This window comes from Pimephales promelas, chromosome 3 (assembly GCF_988280905.1).
Source record: "Pimephales promelas chromosome 3, fPimPro1.hap1.1, whole genome shotgun sequence".
Lineage (NCBI taxonomy): Eukaryota > Metazoa > Chordata > Actinopteri > Cypriniformes > Leuciscidae > Pimephales > Pimephales promelas.
Genome location: NC_142771.1, coordinates 28,155,224 through 28,175,524, shown reverse-complemented (window position 1 = coordinate 28,175,524; position 20,301 = coordinate 28,155,224). Strand labels below are relative to the sequence as shown.

General features: G+C 38.6%; 1 protein-coding gene across 7 annotated transcripts in view; it reads left to right on the top strand.

Annotated features, from left to right (window-relative positions):
• The first annotated feature begins 769 nt into the window (after positions 1–769).
• Positions 770–20,301, top strand: part of gpatch8 (G patch domain containing 8) — a 38,929-nt gene continuing 19,397 nt past the window's right edge. For 2 of the 7 annotated variants that reach the window (XM_039686553.2, XM_089128692.1), the window contains exons 1-4: positions 858–921; positions 13,152–13,229; positions 15,373–15,408; positions 19,592–19,610. Coding sequence is in view for 2 of the 7 variants with exons in the window: in XM_039686550.2 (XP_039542484.2) it covers positions 877–921; positions 13,152–13,229 (123 nt within the window). In the remaining 5 variants the exon portion in view is untranslated. Of the gene's footprint in view, positions 922–13,151; positions 13,230–15,372; positions 15,409–15,564; positions 16,840–19,591; positions 19,611–20,301 lie in introns of those variants that run through there. The other 5 variants (XM_089128688.1, XM_089128689.1, XM_039686550.2 and 2 more) reach the window with 5 other exon arrangements.

The window sequence follows — 20,301 nt, the reverse complement described above, 5'->3', positions numbered from 1 at the left end:
CAATAAAAAGGACCCATTTTCTTGGAAAGGATAATGCAGAATTGGATCTATAATCAAATGACGTAAAACCAAATTATTCAATCAATTTTATACATTTATTTCGTTTTTCATGTTTTTGATCAAACTAAAACCACAAAAAAAACATTGTTTGACTTTAAATTGTTGGAAAAATTACAAATTGTTTTGTAATGATCTATACAAAAAAAAAATTGTATAGATCATTACAAAACTACTTTTTTTTTTTTTGCTGTTATAGCTGAGGATTGAGATTCAAGAGTTTTTCATTTGATTCAAATGCTTTTAAACTTTTTGAGCCAATGGGATGTTTTCCCCCCTGACACTAGAGGGGGCCCTCACACAGTACTAACAAAAGACAGCCGACACAAACATTCACATGAATGATACGTGTGTAGAAATCTATGGTAGAAATAATAAAATAAAAACATTCTGAGTAAATATGTGTATTGTCACTAAAGTTGAATTACTAGCCTATTAGTTAATTCGTAGACAGAGGTAGAATGTAAAATAGTAATAAAATAGCCTACTAGACAAATCCAAGACACGTTTTAAATGTTGTAGGCTATGTGAAAAATTTGAAAAAGTGTCCAAGGCCCTTTCTCTGCGATCAATGCACAGTTGTCGTACATTGCACCATTCATTTTGTGAACAACAAACACCAGCAGCTATGGTTCAAAACAATCTCTTCTAAAGCCAATGCGTTCGGAGTACGACGCGCTTAGATGATTGGACAGCCAGCACATCAATCACCAATGGCGCACTGCCATAGGGCTATCCCTCATCCGCCTACTTCACTGGGCGTTTCAATCAACAGAGGAACAAGTCGCAACGCAGGAGACGAGGCGAACGGGAGAGAAAATGGCCGACAGATTCTCTAGATTCAACGAAGAACGTGATTTCCAGGTAAAAAAAAAAACGCTACAGGAACTGCACGTATCCAAACCTTGCCGAGACACTGTGTATTTTGGAGAGTCGTGCTCTGTACAGTTTGGTGTTACTTGTTTAAGCGCTGAGCTCGCTTTGCAACTGTGACACTAGAACAGGGATATCGTCCCAGTTTAGCATTGACAAGCTCGAGACCAGTGAGTGTCCGTGTCGCTTTCCAGTTGTTTATCTGATATTTTTTTTTAGAATTTGCAAAAAATGTCCAAATGGCCTTTGACGTTTGAGACGTGTTGTTATTTGACCCCTTGTGGTTGACAGTGGTATGTTGTTAATTTGAGACGCTGGTAGGATGACCGCAGGCTGGACCTGGCCTGGGACTGAAAGAAAAACGCCTCAGTCAGGAGAATATGTGCAAATATCTCATTGAGTAACGGCCACCTGACTCTAATATGCATGAGTTGAATGTAAAATTTTCGTTTTTACTTGTGAAACTTCGAAATTAAAGGCTGAGTTGTTTAGTTAAAGCTCTTTTTAATCCTCATTGTGCAGTTTATCTTTGCTAGCACGTTAGCCGTGATGATATGTCCTGCGTATGCTCGCGGTTGTGACTACCGGTATATGTGAATAATACAGGCATTGTTTGATTTGTTTTTGTCTCATACTGACTCTTAACCAACACAATGGCATGTTTGTGCTGCATTTATCATGTGTATGACGTTTATCGAGAAAATAGAAAGACTATTCTGTTGCATCTCTTGAGAAATCCTGCTGTAGATGTTCTTGGGCAATGCATGAGGAATGTTGTTTTTGTTTTGACAAATGATATATTGCTTGTCATGAGAGTTTCTTAATATAATCCTTAATGGGATTGTTCATGATTTAGCATTAAGCTTTGAATTGGACGGAGGTCGTCCAATAGTGGATTTTACAGATACCGATATTTAGGTTAGTTAGACCACACCGATAACCGATATTTTTTTAAAGGGACACTGGATTAAAAACAAACATAACACCCACAATAAAACAGAAATTGTGTAAATTATATAAATATGAATAAATTAAAACTCTATACAGAAAATATTACAGGTTTTGTTTGCTATAACCTAGAAACATATGTACGTTTCATTGGCAACACTTTTCAAGTCCCATCTGTAAAGAAGGATGTATTAGCTAGCTTTAATGAACCAAATGCATTATGTATTATAAATCCATGCAATATACAGAAAGGGAGAATCACCAGTGCAAAAATCTTCTTGGTAACAAATTTATTAAAGGCGCAAAACTTGACTAACATTTCGATTGTCAAACTACATCTTCATCAGAGTCCTGGACTCTGATGAAGATTTAGTTTACGTTCTTGATCAAATCGAAAATAACGTCATAAAGCATATACATGAAAAATACGTTTAAAACATTAGTACTTATACAAAATTCAGGTCCATAATGTTTGTACGCGTTTGTCGTAGACACAATAACATTACTAGTAGCCTATGGTGGCGCCAGTGCTAGCATTTAAAAAAAAAAAAAAACGCAAGGCTACGTCTGGAATTATACATGAAAATACATTTTAAAATGATTAAGTCTTAGCCTACTTGCAGGTTGTGGCCCAACAACTGCTGCCTCTGGTTTTAAAGTTGAAACTGCTTCACGTTTTAGTAACAGTTTCTTGTTGAATCCGGTGTTGAACTCGTGAAGATTCTGGAAGCTGTCTTCCGTAAAATGTGCAGCACAGAGAGCTAGATTACGATCGTCATTTTCAGGAACATAATCAAACATAAATTGTATCCATTGTTGACGAAGTACAGCGTCTGTGGGAAGTGGGATCTCATAGAGGGTCGGATCTCACTCACAGAATGTACAAGTGTCAGCCATCATTTTTTGGAAGCTAAGCTAGCAGGCTCTTGTTCTGTGGAGAAAGCTGAGTAACTTATTTGGAGAAAGCTGAGTATTAGGGGTTACCATGCATCCTCTTTTTTTCCTCACATGTGAGGCATCCGTCGATTTCCGGGATTCAGCTTTTGCTTTCTGCAATCGCCATTCATTGTTTACATGCACACCTTTTGTTTCAGTCGAAATGAATTCATTCCGATTGGTGAATCTGAATGTAGTGTTTACATGAACGCTAAACAAGTGATCATCCATTTTAAATACACTCATCTTTCCAGAGGTGAAGCAGCCCTTTAATGGTCCTTCTGGGAAGGCTTTCTGCTTTAACCAGAGCCTGAGCAAGTTTTGTCCCTCACTGATGTGTAGGCAGATGGGAGTTCTCTTCAGCCCCCATTCTGAAAGAAGGGTTTCTAAAACCATGCAGTTGGGCTGCTCATGATGTATTGACGAGAACAAACAGGCTTTTATTAGTGTGCCCACGAACATTGTGAACCCCTTAGTTTAGAGCCAGCAGCCAAACTTAGAGCTTTGCCTTGGCAATTTTTCAATTGTCAGAATTTACCCTTTCACGCATAGATGTCACCTACAGTGGACAGCAATATATATAATTTTTTTTTTTGATGGCATAGTTGCACACCACTACAGTGAACTCTAGGTGCTCATCCAAACAAGTGGCATGCAAGTCATATGGAATTATTTTTTCTCCAAAAAAGATGCCTGACAGCCAATAGATCAATGTAGATTTCAGTCTAAGATTTTTTTAGAGAGAACGTTCAAGTTGTATGTAGTAGTGTTGTCACAATACGAGAATTTCCAACTTCGATGCAATATCTTGAAAAATATCTATGTTTCTATACCATGGGGAAAACTGCCATACCACCACAGATCATTTGTAAAATGAAAATGTGGCTCATTTTGTTATAATAGCTGACACAGGGGGGCTTTTATTTTTTAATTGTTGAACTAGATTTACCAAAAAGTGACACCTAAACAATCAGTAATAAAATAACAAATAGCAAATGATAGTACAAATAAGTACAGTAGAATAAAGAAATAAATTAAATAGCCTAAACAGATTGGTTGGTCTAGTAAATCTGTTGACTTTAAGTCTGTTGCCTTAAGTGTGTATGGCTGTAACTCAAGAAGTATTACTTTTCTTTGGGCATCTTAATTTTTAAGATTCAAGGTTAATTTCCACAGATATGGAGATCTTAATGCAGTTCCATGAGTAAATTGGTCAATTGTACACATTTTTAGTGGGCAAAAACCAAACATAGATCTCTTTGTATAGCCCTACAGTTTTTAGACCTTTTTTTTTATTACATTTATCTCCTAAAATGTATGCTGCTCACTCATTGCATTTTTTACAATGGGGTAATTTTGTTCCCATTGGGCGAGAGAGAGACCGAGTGTGACTATTTAAACTTATATAAAGTAATATAATTTATTTTACTGGGCAGTTCATAACCAGTTCAGACCTTTTTTTTTATTACATTTATCTCCTAAAATGTATGCTGCTCACTCATTGCATTTTTACAGTGGGGTAATTTTGTTCTCACTGGGCGAGAGAGAGACAGAGTGTGACTTTATTTAAACTAATATATAAACTAATATAATTTATTTTACTGGGCAGTTCATAACCATATTTTAACCAAGCTCATATCCATATTTTGCTGTTACTTGAATCATGCAGTATTTGAGTCTGTTACCTCAATACATTTAAGGTCATTCCTATTTTATTTGAATACATTTTAATCATTAACTTTAAAAGCACACTCTTTTTACGACTAAAATAACAGTCAAGGGTAAAAAAATTAAAAACGGAATTTGGGAAGAAATAGGGCCCTACTTGTACACGACCGGACTTCACAACATGCAGTATGTGTGGATCATTTCAGCATGATATTCAGCAGAATGTCTTTTATTGGGTGATGGAGAGGGATTATCTTTGCTGTGTCTTTCTGTCCATGTATGGTTTTGTTTTTCTGGTGTGTGTGCAGGATGTCTGAGATGAGTTGCAGAACTTGGGCTGTTGGGTCAGCTTCCAGTCTGATGAATCATGCTGCACGGTCTGAGTTGCATGTTCTGTTTGGTTGGTCAACAACAGACAAACTGTCAGTCATATTTTTGCATTGTAGTCCTGTCTTGGCTTTAGGGCTGTGCAATAAAACAACAACAATATAACAAAAATTATAACAAAGGTTCGCTAAATGCAGTTTGCAAATAATGATCCACATGCTTGTTGCAGACCTTCGCACTAGTGCAACAACTGATAAGCGCTGTCTTTTATAATTAGGTGATGGAGAGGGATTATCTTTGCTGTGTCTTTCTGTTGTGAATAAGAAACATTTAAGCCTTGTTCACACTACATGATTTTAAAACGTCGGGCTGAACTGTGCGGTTCACACTACATGACTTGATCTCAGTGAAATCAGGAGTGTTCAAGTTGTTTGCTGTTCACACCACACAACACAACGTGATTGATCCACAACAGGAGGTAACTCACTACACAAGTTGACAACGCACTGCATAGAGATACAACCACGATCGGATGATGAGCAAATCATTTTTGACTCTAATGAGAGCTGTTTCAGTACTATGGTACGGTCTGAATCATGAAAATAATCAAATAAATAACGAGTTGACAACAACTCTGTCACCCATCGATTCTATCTTATCTACAAACCACGTTTTGTCATTAAAAAAACCGTGAAAAAACAGCAATAAAACAAACCAGAAATGACTCGAAACAGCACGTGTGAAGAGAACACAACACGTGAATATGGACGTCAGACAGAAACTCTGTTGCTGCACACTGCGCAACGATCTGCTCTGAGAAAAAAATGCAAAAAAACAAACAAACTAAGATTTACCTGGTAACCCAACCCATGCGTTGCTATGATTGGCTGTACTCATGACATCGCTGAGATTGAGTCGCGAGACGGCTCTGGATATCTAGCAGGCTAGATATTTTTCTGGCCGTAGCGACGCGTCTGCGAGCGGTTTCGCTGCGTTGTTGGCTCTTTCATACTAACAGATTGGCAAGCGTTCATCGTCAGCTAATCCCCCGCGATTTGCACGCGATAACACCCTGACCTGTCGGCGAGCTCAACGATTTGCAAATCGGGCATAAATCGGGCTTAAAATCCTGTAGTGTGATCTTGGCTTAAACGGCAAATTCGTCAAAAGCTGAACGAAACAGAGCTGTTCATTTGAACCACGTGCCGCACATTTATCAAAGTTCACTGCAGTGAATGCATATGAGTTTGGGGTGTAACGGAAGTCACGGTTCGGTTCAGTCATCATAGTTTGGTACGAATACGATTAAAGGAAAATAAATGTCTTAAACCTTGTATTTTTTAAATAACTATTATTAATAAAGGCATAGAACCAGTTTAGTGCATTGACAATATTTTTATATGATTAGTTTATCAATTAAATTAACAAAAAGACAAAAACATCTTGAGATATGTTTGGTAACTGTTCCTGAATTAATTTAAAATTAATTTGCTATATTTCATTTCAGTATATGTATTTTTTTTTTCCTTAATTTTAATTAACATTAACTTTATTCTCATCTGAATTATAAATCATTTATTTCTGTATGGACATTACCAGCAAACGGAATGAAAGTAGAATTTGTGCAGGTGAGGATGGAAATGTATTTCCCAGGAAAGGTCTCCCTGAGGGGTTGTCACAGTCTGTCTCTCCTTTCCATCTGGAATTATTTCATTTATATCATTAGGCGTTGGTCATCTCTTTTAATTGTGTTATTATTTTCTCTATTCCAGAACAAATGTGGAGAACTATCTCTCCTAAGGCCCCGTCCACACTACTGCGTTTTCGTTTAAAAACGGAGAATTAAAACGAAAATGATCTCCGTCCACACTAGCGTTTTACCTGCGTGTTAGAATTTATCTCCGTCCACACTAAAACGACTGAAAACGTGGATCACGTGACCATTCACCAACACTGGGCATGCGCGTGCCGGTGTAAACAGTGGTTGGCGAATCAGGGAAAGATACGTCATGACTGATGACACCCAATCATAGAGCCGAGCGTGAGCCTCTGCGTCATCGTTTGTAAACTCCTCCGTTTTGTCTCGTCCACACTAAAACGCCCTCCGGAGATTCAAAACGCAGCTGCAGCGTTTCTAAACTTTTGGGTCTTCGTTTTTCCCGTTTTAGTGTGGACGGGAGGTGCAAACGTAGCAAAAGGTCTCCGTTTTTAAACGAAAACGCAGTAGTGTGGATGGGGCCTGAGACTCAAAAACCCATTGTTATCATTGTCCTTTGTTTATGTTTTATGTTACAACACAGATTCTGGGGGAAGACTGTTTTCATATCAGAGACTGGTCAGACTGTGTGACTTGTTTAGTTTGGTACAGGATAATTACCAATCAACCATTGTCATGAAATAAACCCCAACAGGGTTATTTGGAGAGGACTTTACCCTAAAGGGGGTTATTTTCCGAGAATGAGCAACTGGCTGTACATTGTCCTGCTTATTACATGACCACTTACCTTCCATCCATTTTTTAACCTCCTCCACTCTGATCGCCCGTGGGCGGGCAACAGAGCTACGTCATTATATTTAAACTTATTTTTTTTGTGTTTCTGGAGATGCTATCACCCCATATATAGTATCATTTTAAATCTTAAAATCTCATCTTTACACAGAATATAATGATATTTGTGTATATGGAAAAAATAATTAATATATAAAGGTTTAAAAAACAATCGTCACAAAATCGCTCCTCCCCCAAAATGTCAATGCAGAAAAGTAAATATTAATATACATGTCTTATGCAACTCACAAAACAGACAAATCCTATATCAAAAGAAAGCTCTCATTCTCAGAAATGTGACTGTGTAGTTTGTTTTATTGTTTTAACGTCTCAGTTCAAATTATCTGAGCTAATAGCTCACATTATCAACAGAATCGGGCAGTAAAATATGATTTCTGTGAAAAAACAAAGACAAACGTCTCATTTCTGCGTCGATTACATGTGCTCTGAGCTAAAATCGGCCACAAACTCTATATCATCTTTTACCTTAGGATGTTTTATTTCAAATGAGCCCATTTGTACTTTTCTGTGAGCTCATCTTGGTAAATAATCCACTGTTATGCCGCGGATGCCCAAACACAAAACGCGCTCGACGGAAGAAACATGCGATCTACATCATCATCAAACCGTGCAAGCGTCCTTTAGCAATGACGATGGTATATATATCAGGCATGTGTTCAAAGCTGAGGGTGTCAGCTTTCCAATCACATGTCAATCATGTATCTAGTTTAGTCACATGATGAATCAGCCAACGAATCAGTGGAGTAGGTGGGTGGGATCACGACCGTTTTTTTTGTCTTTATTTTGCATCATGTGATTCACGACGTTGTTGATGATAGGCGAGTGGAAGTGAATGACAAGTGACAAAGACGACTGACAGACAATTTGTGGATATATTAGTATTTTTCGAGCGTTTTGAATAAAAAAAAAATGCATCTGAAGATGGAAAAGCAGCTAAAAAGGTGTTCTCCTGCGTCGAAGCAATATTTGAAAAATCCAAAGGACGCATATATGCACTAAAAATGATGCTTTGCATCCCTTCGGTTATATTTGAATAACTCTTGCTCAGAATGTGATAGAGAAAAAATCTTTTTTTCTGGTGGATACAGTGACTTAGTGTAATCAAGTAATATAATCAGCAGGTCCCCAGAGCAAACAGTACATGCATCACAGATTTTTCAAAAACAGGATAAAAAATAAATAAATTAAAAAAGGCCAATTTTTTTAAGTTTATCCTAATATTTTAAAACCTTACAATGCTATTTATGACTTTTTTCAATCTGATTTAGTAAATTTGAAGGGTTTTCTGTACAATGACACTACATTTTTTAATTTCCTATACTGTGTGTGTCTAGGGTGAATATTTAAACTTGGGTGTGTTAAATGTAGGCGGAATTCCAAAATATGCCTTAGAGTGGAAGAGGTTAAACCGCTTGTCCTATGTAGGACTGCTGCGATTGTTTATCCTGTTGCAGGGTCTCAGGCTGCTGGATAGCTGATTACCAAATAAATAAATACATACTCACAAGGGTCACAGGTGCAGGAAATCAGTTCCTAATTAAACAAGAACACGCATAACAAGAACACTTTCACCCCCTAGAGGACAGACAAATGATTACAATTCAATGTAAAAATGATCACATTTCTGCAGTTCTCCCCCTTATAGTGCACAAACATTGATTCACTTTAGCATGTAGGTTGTGTTAGTAAATGAATCCACACCAATTATAAAATCAAATCAGTCATTTTAAAACTTTCTGCAATTTCACAAACAATGTGAGTTCAATGGTGCTGCGTCTTCTCTTGTCTCTCAACATGGGAAGGCAAGCGTCAGCGCTGCAGCCGGTGAAACTGCACGCTCTCGTTCAAGAGTCGGCACATGACGGACTATTCACTCGCATAATCGGGCCAGCATTGCATCGTGAGTAAAGTTTACCATTTGCACTTTTAAACTTTACCACACACAGCTCATGAGATTATATCACTCTAACAGACAAAAACACGCAAAATTATGTCAAAAATGTTGGTTAATCGCCAAACCGTGAGATTTGTTGCTTCTTCACTGCTGTAAGAGCAAATCCCACAGCCCTACTGTGTGTTGTATTATATTATAATATCTTTTAATATCACGTTATATACAAATAACTTGTATCAATAAATATATCAAAAGTGTCATGGCAAAACCTTATTATCTTCTATCATCTTACTAGTACCAGTGCGGTGGTGGCATGAGTCTGTTAAATGGTAATTTAATGCTCCTTTGTCACCTGGTGAGACGCAATTCTATAAAATAAATTAATAATGTCCCTGTCTATTCACAACGAGCTTATCATACTCGTTTGGTACATTGGCTTGCTAGCCATGTTTCATACCTTGTCAGTTTTATACCTTGTATCTTACACTGTGTCTGAAACCTCCTTTTACTGAAGTGAAAGGGTTGACTGATGTCACTACAGTGACAAGGGGCGCCATTATCAAACAATGGAGCGCACTCTTTTTGACAAACTACATAGTTACCCAATTTACAAGCATGTTACCCAATTTACAAGCATTTAATTTACAAGCATTTCATGTCTGTTTCATATACGCCAATACGATATATCTGCGACAGGCTTAGGCTGTGTGTCCACCAAAGCGTTTTTAGCCAGCTGAAAACGCTAGACGCTCTGCTGAAGACGCCGTGCATTGGGCGCTTGAGAGCGTTTTGGCAGCGCAGTGTTTTTTCCGTTGAGACGTTTTGTTGCTATGATACAGAATACCCGCAGCACACTTTGAATGTTGGCAGTTGGTCGGTGTGGTATTAGTCCCGCCCCTCCTCCACTGTGATTGGACGGCTGGGTAAAATGTGAAAGTGATGAGCGCTGCGTTTTATCCAAAGTTGAACATTTTTCAACTCCCAGCGACCAGTAAAAACACTGGGCGCTCGGCGCTTCTGCGTGAAAAAAAAACGCTCAGCGCCTCGGTACGCTCATGGCGTTTAAAAAACGCGGCGCTCCCATTGAAAACAATTGAAAACATACGCCAGGCGCGTGGAAAAACGCTTTGGTGGACACACGGCCTTATACCGGCTGATAAAATCAGCAGGCTGATAAATTGGTGCTCTATAAATTAGCACAGCCTTCCTTGTTCACATTATCATCGGTAAGAAATAAAGGCCTGGATCATACACAGACCTCCCATAATGAGCCTGACACTTGTCATCAGCTGTCCGGGTGAACTCAAAGCAAGCTATCGGGGGGCAGCTGCTCCCCTGATGTTTAACTGGGTGTTTTTGTGTGTGTAGATGGGAGTGGGGAGTATAAATTCTCAGCAGAACAGGTGCTGTTTCATGCCTAACAGCTTTAAACAGTGACTCGGGTCAGAGTTTAAACAAAGACAGTCATAGAGCCGCCAGATTGATAAGGGGATATAGTACCCTCATCCATCTTTTAAGGAACACACCACATAAATCTGTCATACATGGTTTTGCATCAGTAGCTCCTCGGTATAATTCATCTGCGTACAATCTCTCTCCTCTCTCTCAATATTGCAGTCCTGCTTTCACAATATGCTAATCTGTGTCAGAGGTCATGATCATGTCAAATCGTGAGACTGCTAGTTTTTCTTTGTTTGCTTGTAAGAGCACAAGGTATTCCCATTTGATGTATATGGATGTCTTCTCTTAAGAACGTCAAGTGTAAACGTTTTGTTGTTGAGTGAATATATATATATATAGCTGTGTTCTTCAGTATCTTGTAGTAGCCAGTTCTGGTTTAAACTGTTTGTATGTGGGGGGTTGAGGGTTGGTGTCATTGGGAGGTGTTGACTCCCTGTAGCAGAGGCTTCTGATGCCACACAAAGTACAAGAAGATGACAAACGTCTCTCTGGTGATATGCCTGGATCCTCTCCTTAACCCTCATGTGACCTTGTGGACATTTTTTTCCTTTTCAGTTTTGTTTTGTTTTTTTGTTAATTTAGCCTGTGTTAATCCCAACATCAAATTTAGGCACAGGTGTGAATTTTTATTGGAATTGTACTATTTCACCCCCATTTCCTTTAATCAATCTATTTTGCACTAGGTACACAAAATAGTTCCACTCAGGACCTTAAGGACAAATGGCCCCATGTCATCCATCAAAACTGCAAATTTTAATCCCAGGGTGGATTAGGCTTCAAAAGGCTTCAAAAAAAAAAAATACTGTTTATACCAGATGTGCCATTTCCCAGGATTGTCCTATAAAGCAAATACTCACTTTAATTCACTGTTTTTTTGCTTATGCATATTGTATTGGATAAATTATATATGCAGCTATAATTGTGTGGGTGTTTTGGTAAAGTTGTCAGAGTGTGGTTATGTGTGTGTGTGCTTGTAATATTGGAGAGAGAAAAAATATCAACCACTTGCTGGTATAAAAGCGGAAAATTTGGTACTGTGCCCAAACACAATTGAACTGAAAGCTCATTTTTTGAGATATCAACCTCAAATCTGGAAGTTCAACATGTTTCATAAACTTAAACCTCTATAACTTGCACTGCACTATTTATGTTGCACTTTTTAAACTTTTTTTGGTCCCACTTTATATTAAGTGGCTTTAAGTACTACGTACTTACATTTAAAAATAAGTACAATGTACTTATTGTGCTCATGTTGTATTGTAAATCACTTTTGGTGCTATTGAGGTGGGATACAGGTAAGGTTAGGGACAGGTGTGGTGGTATGGGTAGGTTTAAGGGTAGGTTTAAGTGTAAGGGATGGGTCAGCTGTGTAATTACAGATGTAATTACATGAAATTAATTACGGCTGTAATTACATGCTGGTATTTTTTAAATATAAGTACAATGTAAAAATATGTATGTACACAATAAGTCCATTGTATCAAATTATTAATTTCAATGTAAGTACATGGTATTTAAAGCCACTTAATATAAAGTGGGACCCTTTTTTTTTTTACTTCAATAATCTGCCATTGGTGTTCTTAAAATGAGACCTTAGACTTGGGTCTATGCTCCCAAGCTTCAAATAATTTTATTTATTTATTTATTTTTCCGATTTTTGACAAACATTTTTGTTCTCTATGAACCTACCTTTTTTTTTAATTGGCGCACAAGGGTTTACCCTGCTCCTTTCCCACAAGGTTGCATTTAGATCAACAAACGATAGATAATTTCAAGTCCCCATCCCACTTTTTTTTTCTCAATACACTAGGATTTAGATCATAATTTGGAGGAAAATATCTGTTACTATACTTCTGCTGTTGTCTTACACAAATTTACTTTTAGACTGGTCCCTGGTTTGTTGTAATACACCAAATGTAAAGCCAATGGTTTGGCTTTAAGTTGTGACACGGGTTTGATTCCAGACCATTCTCATTCTCATTGCCTGCGAATTTCCTCTAAACAGTAGCCAGTGGCAAAATATCAAAAATACTAGAATAAAGAGGAAAAACTACTAGATTGACTGGCCTATATTTCATAGAGAAAAAGATGAGCAGGTGGATTGGAAATCACCCCCTCCTCCCTTTCAAGGTGACCTTGTTTTTCTCATCTGATTAAATTCCTGCTGTTGGAATTGAGGCGGATGAGTGATCCGGTTTGTCAGACTTTGTCAGTTCATTAAAACGGAATGGTTCTGTACAGTTTCCTTTAAGAAAGTAATGTCGCAGTATCTTTTTGTTTTGTATGCAATTTCAATTTTAGAGGGGAAACATTGAGGAACATCCTTCATTTTAGCACATAAATCATTTTACCGGGAATGTTTGCTCTGCTTTAATCCATCATCTTCCTTGTCTCTTTTCTTTGCCTCTCTCCTCTCAGGGTGGAAATCACTTTGACCAGTATGAGGAAGGTCAGTTGGAGTTGGAACAGGCCTCTTTGGACAAGCCCATAGAACCGGTAAGGCTGCACACCTCACTTGGTACTGTTGACTAGAACAGCTGCTTCCTGTGTGTGAAAGTGTGAATGATTGGTCCAGTCAGGGATAGCCACAACACCTCTATGGTCAGCCCCTACCCTTATTTTAGAGTTAGTCAAATCATATCCTTTTGGAAAATAAGTCTGCACTCCCTTTCTGGAGGCCACCGTAGACCCCCCTTCCCTGTTCCCCACTCCGGCCTTCAGTGAACACATCTGGTGTCATCACCTGTGTTGACTGTATAATAAAGACACAGATGAAGCAGATCTGTTGGATTGTACCAATCACTGTGATCAGCTTGCTGTGTTTTTTTGTTTTGTTTTTTGGATCACAGATGTGAGTGAGGATGGGTGTGTGCTTTTTGTGGATGTTAGAAGGGATTCCTGAATGAAATAAGTTTGTTTTGTGTTTAAAATGTGAGGTGGATGGCACACTGTAGAAAAGGGTAGAAACAGACATGCACAGTCACGATATATATTTCAACATTGGCCAGACTCTTTGATCGAGACATATTTTTTTATCTTTTACCCATGATTGCTAAAAGAAATTTTGAGTAACTGCCCTATCCAAGGCCATTTCAAAGTGCAGAACGGGAATGTTTGTCCGCTAGTACATTAGCAGGCTCCTCTGGGTGTTTTCCTGGATGAGCTCCGTTGATTCAGCTTCAGGATGCCAAGGGCCCTCATGGTTGCCGCAGTATATCCAGTATATGCCACAATAGAGTTAGCCCTCTTTCTTTAAAAGGTAAGTTAGTTAATGAAAAAGATGAGGCTGGTTACATGTACAACAAGTTGAACAGATGTCAAAAAACATATATTCATTTTAAAAAAATCCCCACAAAAACCATTAAACATTTCTTTGAAAGAAGTGAATCCTTTCCATTTAATTAATCAAAAGTGATAGTAAGGTAATTTAAACTGTTTTCAACATTGATAATGATTAAAAATGTTACTTGGGCACCAAATCGGCATATTGTGTGACTGAAGACTAGAGTAATGTTGCTGAAAATTCAGGTTTTTTTAAAGGTTTTATTTATTTATTTATTTATTTTAGTTGGCTGCATAGTTAAAATAATTTCTATAAAAATACTATCCACACGTGCCTACAGATGTTTTTCGCTGACCAAGTAAAATGAAGCAAGCTACTGTGTGGGACCATGTCGACAAAAAGGGCGATGAAGTTACTTGCAAAATATGTTACGCAGTGTTAAAATACAGCAGTAGTTACATTTACAATGCAATATCACTTGCAAAGAAAACTTTCACAAGCAAATGAAAGGCGTTTCCCGAAGCTGGCCATTCTAGCGAGACGTTATCTCTGTGTTCCCGCGACATCTGTGCCATCGTAGAGGGTGCTTTCTGCCACGGGTCTAACTGTCAAAGGCTGCGCTTCAGACTAACCTCATATTATGAAGACATGTTACTTTGTTTAAATAAAAATTAGATAAGGTGTGGATCGAGGTAGACCTGATATTTTTATTTGACGAAAAATTATTAAAAAAATTAATGTGTTGGCCTATTTTATGTTTCTTATTTATATTTATTCAGTTTTTCTCTCTGTTGTCACTGTCAGAAATGCTGCAAGTGCGTGAAAATGTAACGAATGCTACTGTTTGCACGTTAAAATAAAGCAGTGACACTTTTTTTTTTTAACGGGTCACAGACACTAGTCAATGTTATAATCTTAACGGTTAATATTCGGATAACGAGCAGCGGTTGTCGGTCGGGAAAATTAACCGAAATGAGCATCCCTAGTTCCATCAATACATTTATTCTGAGTCAGTCAGATTTGACAGATTTGGAGGCATACCCTTGATTCGCAGACACACTACCAATTTAATTACACAACTAGTCTGTGTGTCTGCTCCATTTGATTCAAGCTAAACTGACCCGATTTAGATCCACTCAGTGTGTCGTCCACCTCACATTGTAGAGAGCTATAGGGAATGTGTGCCTTTTGATTGAGAGAAAGTGGTGTGTGTGTGTGTAACTGTGTATGAGAACACTAGTCCCCAGTATCTTGTGTGTTTTTGTTTTTTTGTGTTAGTGTTTGTGTAGGACAGTTCATTTCAGATATTTTCAGTATTGTACACAACTTGGGGTGTTCGACATTTCTCTCCTGCAGCGAATTGGCCCCAATTAGCTAAGCAGCTCTGACCCGGTTTGTATCTGCACGCTCTGCTCTCCTCCTCCTGTCTCTTTAGGGGCTCCTTGTAACGTTTTTCTCACTCTCTCTGTCTCTCACTCTTTCTGTCTGACTCTCTCACTATCTCTCTGTCTCTTCTCATCATTCTGTCCTTCTTTCTGTCCAACACAGTGATTCGGTGTACAGTACCCTCTGTCATTATGTGCTGGCATGGTGCTTGTGCAACTGGGACTGCATTTTTCGCTGACTAGGCATGTAGATAATATCGCAGGCAGCTCTCGTCTCTGTCTGGTTCGCTCTGTATTCCAGAGGCTTGCATGCTGGATGCCTCTCCTCCTCTCCATGCCGTCCTTTCTGCTCCAATTACACTAAGGCAACTTTATTTTAGGGTAAATTCACTAAAATCAGACTCTCAGGTATGTCTTTCTATTAAATTATTCTCTCTCTCTCTCTCTCTCTCTCTCTCTCTCTCTCAGGTCATTGGTTTAATAAAAACCACCAGTTTGTTTTGAAAGGACCATTTTTCCATGTGTTGATATTAGTGTCAGGGCTCAACAATAAGGATAGCCCAGTGGCATGGGGCCAGTGTGAGAGTATCCCAATTAAGCCATCCGTTATTGCCAATTTTAAACATAGTTTATTTAAATTTTGAAAATAAATGGTAAATGTTTTGAATATTTGTTGAATGCAAGAAATGTATATAAATAAAAACAATATTCGTTTTTGTTTTGGGGTAATTGTAAATATGAGCAAGAAAAGTACCGTAGGACAAGCAGACTGGCTGGAAAAATAAATCCTTATTGTTGAGTGTGACACTGGACATGGTGAATGTGTTAAACGTACATTTTAAAAACAAATCTGCCATGTTAATAGCTTTTATTATTGTAAGTATGACTTTGAATCATGTATTCATGTCCAATCATTTTTAACAAGCTGTAGAAGTATGTTTTCATGTGTCTAGTTTTGAACGGAGCAGATCTTTTCATCAAGATTTCTCAGAATTCGTGGTCAAATCTATTCATTATTGTTCGGAGCAGCCACCGTCCCAGAGTGCTGGTCAGAAGGACACGAGAGAGAGCAGGAGAGGTGGCCTGCCTGCCTGAACCAAATGATTCCTGCTCCTGCACTATTGTCTATGGAGGGGTGTGGAGAGCAGAACTGCCACACACAGTGTTCGTGAAGAGCAGTGACGTCACACACCGCAGGAAGCAATGGCTATCACTGTCGATTCATTTTTTTAAAAAAAATTTTTTACACTCAGAACATAGTATAAAGTGCATAGTATTTCCTCAATCGCACAAACACCGCAGTATCTGAGCTTTGGATTTATAATTTTTTTCTTGATCCAGTGTGTCAGGGCTATTTTCCACCAAACACCAGTGGTGTATTTATATCGCAGAACTCCTAGCAGCTGGTCCGGATGGACGGTGACAGCCATCGCTGCATGTATGTGTGTGCGTCTTGAGTTTGAGCGCTGTGTTTGTCATGCTCTTGTTTCCCATGCCTCTCTTCTGCCAATCATTGTGTGTGATCTGTAGGCAGCTAGAGGTTTGTGGTAATCGGGATCTTCTCTTATTTTCCCATATGCTTTTGTCTACTTATTCCCTTTTCCTTGCTCTCTTAACACCTTTGTTTGTCTGTTTGCATGTTAAGTCTGTAGCATTAATTTCTCTTTCACACACACTCCCCTTCATCTTACTATGTACCCTAATTCTCATCTTCCTTTTCTCGCCCCCCAACCCAAGGAGATGTGCACTGGGCAGTGACCAAGTCAAATGACAAAGATCACGTAAATCACACGCATAACATGATTGTTATCGCTACTCATGGTGTGTAACTGACTTCCCTAGAGGCTTTACTTTGAATACTGTAGGAAACTCAGAATGCATCATGACTGCATTGATACATCAGGAAATACTACTGTTTGTCCTGTTTTGTACCGCTAAATATGGTTATTAACGAGAGTCATAAAAGCATTTATGACTGGAACCACACTGGAAAACTAGTTGTCTTGACTGTATGGAGTTCTGGTAACTCACAGAGATGGCTAAACAAGCTGTTTGAAATCCCATGGTTTTAGATCCAACCACTCCCATTTGTGATCTGTGTTAGACGCAAGTGTTCAGTGTTGTGCTCTACACTTAAATATAAATATTAAAAAAGCATCCAAAGTTGCTATATGTTAATCAAGTTTGGTGGGAGAAATATGCACACATTGATTGGACATTTTTTTACATAAGACTTTCCAGTGTTCTGCAAGTCCCTGTTTTTAATTGACAGTCACTAAAAAATTGGCTTGGCCTTGAATATGATTGTAAATCTCAAATGTGACTGATATATCTCACTGGTACAACAATTTTCTTAAAATGAATAATAGGCCTTAAAAATTGGTATGCATTCTTCAGAACATTCAGTCCACACAGTTTAGCTTTGCAACCTCATGCACACGCATTCTCTTAATGAAGCTCTTGATGTTAAACCGAGTTAAACTGAGAAATGTTGTGATAGAAAGGTCATGGTTTGCCATTTCAAAAGAACCCTGACCCTTAGACATGATCCTATAGCTGAGGTTTATTTTCCATCATCACGGTCTTCACATTTTCTTCTTTATTATTGTAAAGTTCAGAGATTAAATACTGAATGTCATTCATTGCATTAAAGGGCAAAATATCAACCCAAATGGAATGATTTAAGGAACAAAGGTTAGTTGAGATTTAATTTATACAGAGATATACTGCAGACGAATTGTTAATTAAAAGTAATTATTAAATGCCTCTAGCATCACTGTTTTCAGATGCCTCTTGGTTTGATGTTTGCATTCAGACAATAAATGTGTCTGAATGCAACTGTTGTCACTGCGCATAATAAAACTGTGCCACTGTGACATTAAAAAGCCTCCCTGCTGTCCTCCCATTTGGACCTGAGTAGTTGACACTCTGGCAGAGCGTGTTAGATTTCACTCCATCTCTTCTACAAGCATAATGACGCAACACCAGCTGTCAAGGTCCCCTGTCACCTCATAAATGGTTTCATCATTGGCCACCAATTACTGGCTCTTAATGCCGTGATACACCAAGCCGACGTCAAAGAATTAGCGGCAGCAAAAGGACTACAGCCAATTTGCCTGTGTTCTGCACCTGTATGTATGAAAATAACTGTCTATATCGCCTCAGCTGGTATCAATAGGCTATATTCGTCGTTCAAAACTGAAACTGAAATTAGGACTCATTACACATATATAAACTCTAAACAAAGCACTTGCAGCACTCGCTTACTATTTTGAATATCAATCTGCTCACTTTCTTCATCCAAGGCAGCTCATGTTATCAAAATATTTGCGTATTGGAGTGCCCAGGTACAGGAACAGCCTTCTCTCTCTGCTCTCTTGACTTTTTTTGCACGCTTTTATTCTCATGCACCGACTCGTTCGCTAAACAGCCATTCAAAGCAATCTTTTTTGCCGACTGCCAATTCAACATGCTGAATTGGGTGAACTCCCCCCGACGTGTAGAACATGCTGTGAAAACAGACTTGCACTGATGGCTGACTGTCTGCTTGGTGTTCCACAGCCTTAAAGTGCTTTGATTTTATTTTTTTTTAATTTATTTTTTTACATTTCCATTGGTCTCGGAGACCATCAATTCATAGTCACTTTAAGATGTTTTTTTTTATTCTCAAAAACTATCCACATAATAGTCCTTTCTCTTTTCGTATTTACATTTTTCATGGACAAAGATTTGATTTTATTTACGTTTTAATTTTTTTTTTTACTGTGAATTTTTCATTGCCGTATAAAACGTCCAATTTAGTGTAGCTCATTGTCAATTTTTTAATCAGTCTTAATGAAGCTATCAAAGCCCTAAACGTACGGTTAAACCACTCGCTGCCCTGCACGTCTCTGTGAGGTTTTAATTTAACCCCACCCTCCTCTCCCTTTCTCACTCCCTGCTATTACTATGTTGATAACATCACTCTCTATCACTCTTTTCTTGTGGGAGTGTATATGTTTGGACAATATAACATTTTGTTGTTGTTTTTTAATCATATATAAATGAATTAACTGCCAGTTAGTGGATGTGTAGATGTGTGAATTCACTGTGGTAATGTAGTGGATCAAAGAGACAGTGTGACCAGTAGAAAGCTGTAGAGATTGGCCAGTTTCTTCAGTTTGTGTGACGTTTGACTGTTCTTTTGACAGCCCAGGGTTTAAAAGCCAGGTTCGTATGGACATGTTTTCACTCCACTTGCACTGCTGTTGGATTCTTCGGCGTTGTTGCTCTTCATCTGTCTGTTTTATTTTAGTGCATTCATCCGTTTGTCCCCACAAAACCCATCCGCTTTCCACATCTGCCTGACACGCCATCCACGGGGCCGGTGATTGGCCCTGGGCCACATTCAACTGATTCTGATTGGCTCATATAAAGAGTTAAACTAGGCAAAGACGGCTTTCTTCCCCAAGTTCTATTCTCTCGATCTAATAGTCTCCTGTTTGGGAAAGAGGAGTTCACATTTGCTATGTAAAGTGCTCCACTCGGCAGGAAGAGGTAATGTGAGGTCAGCTCAATGCGCACCCTGTTTAGATTCTCCTCCAGTCTTTAGAATGATGAAATGCTGTGTGTTGTTAGCAGAGGATGATGCAGAGCCACTGCAATGCAGGCCTTTTGGGTTGGGCTTACTGCAGGCGCATCTGCACTGCTGATAAATGAAAAATCCTTGGACCTGCACTCTTATGGTCCTGTGGTCTTTCTTCACATCTGTACCGCAATGACCTTCTGTGTCTATTGATGAATTCTGTCCTGCCATCATTTCTCTAGAGGTACATGCGAGCTGTAATTGGCCTTATGCTGGTTTTAATGCGACTCCTGTGGCCTCCTCTGATGACTATAAATACAGAAAAGGAAATGATCG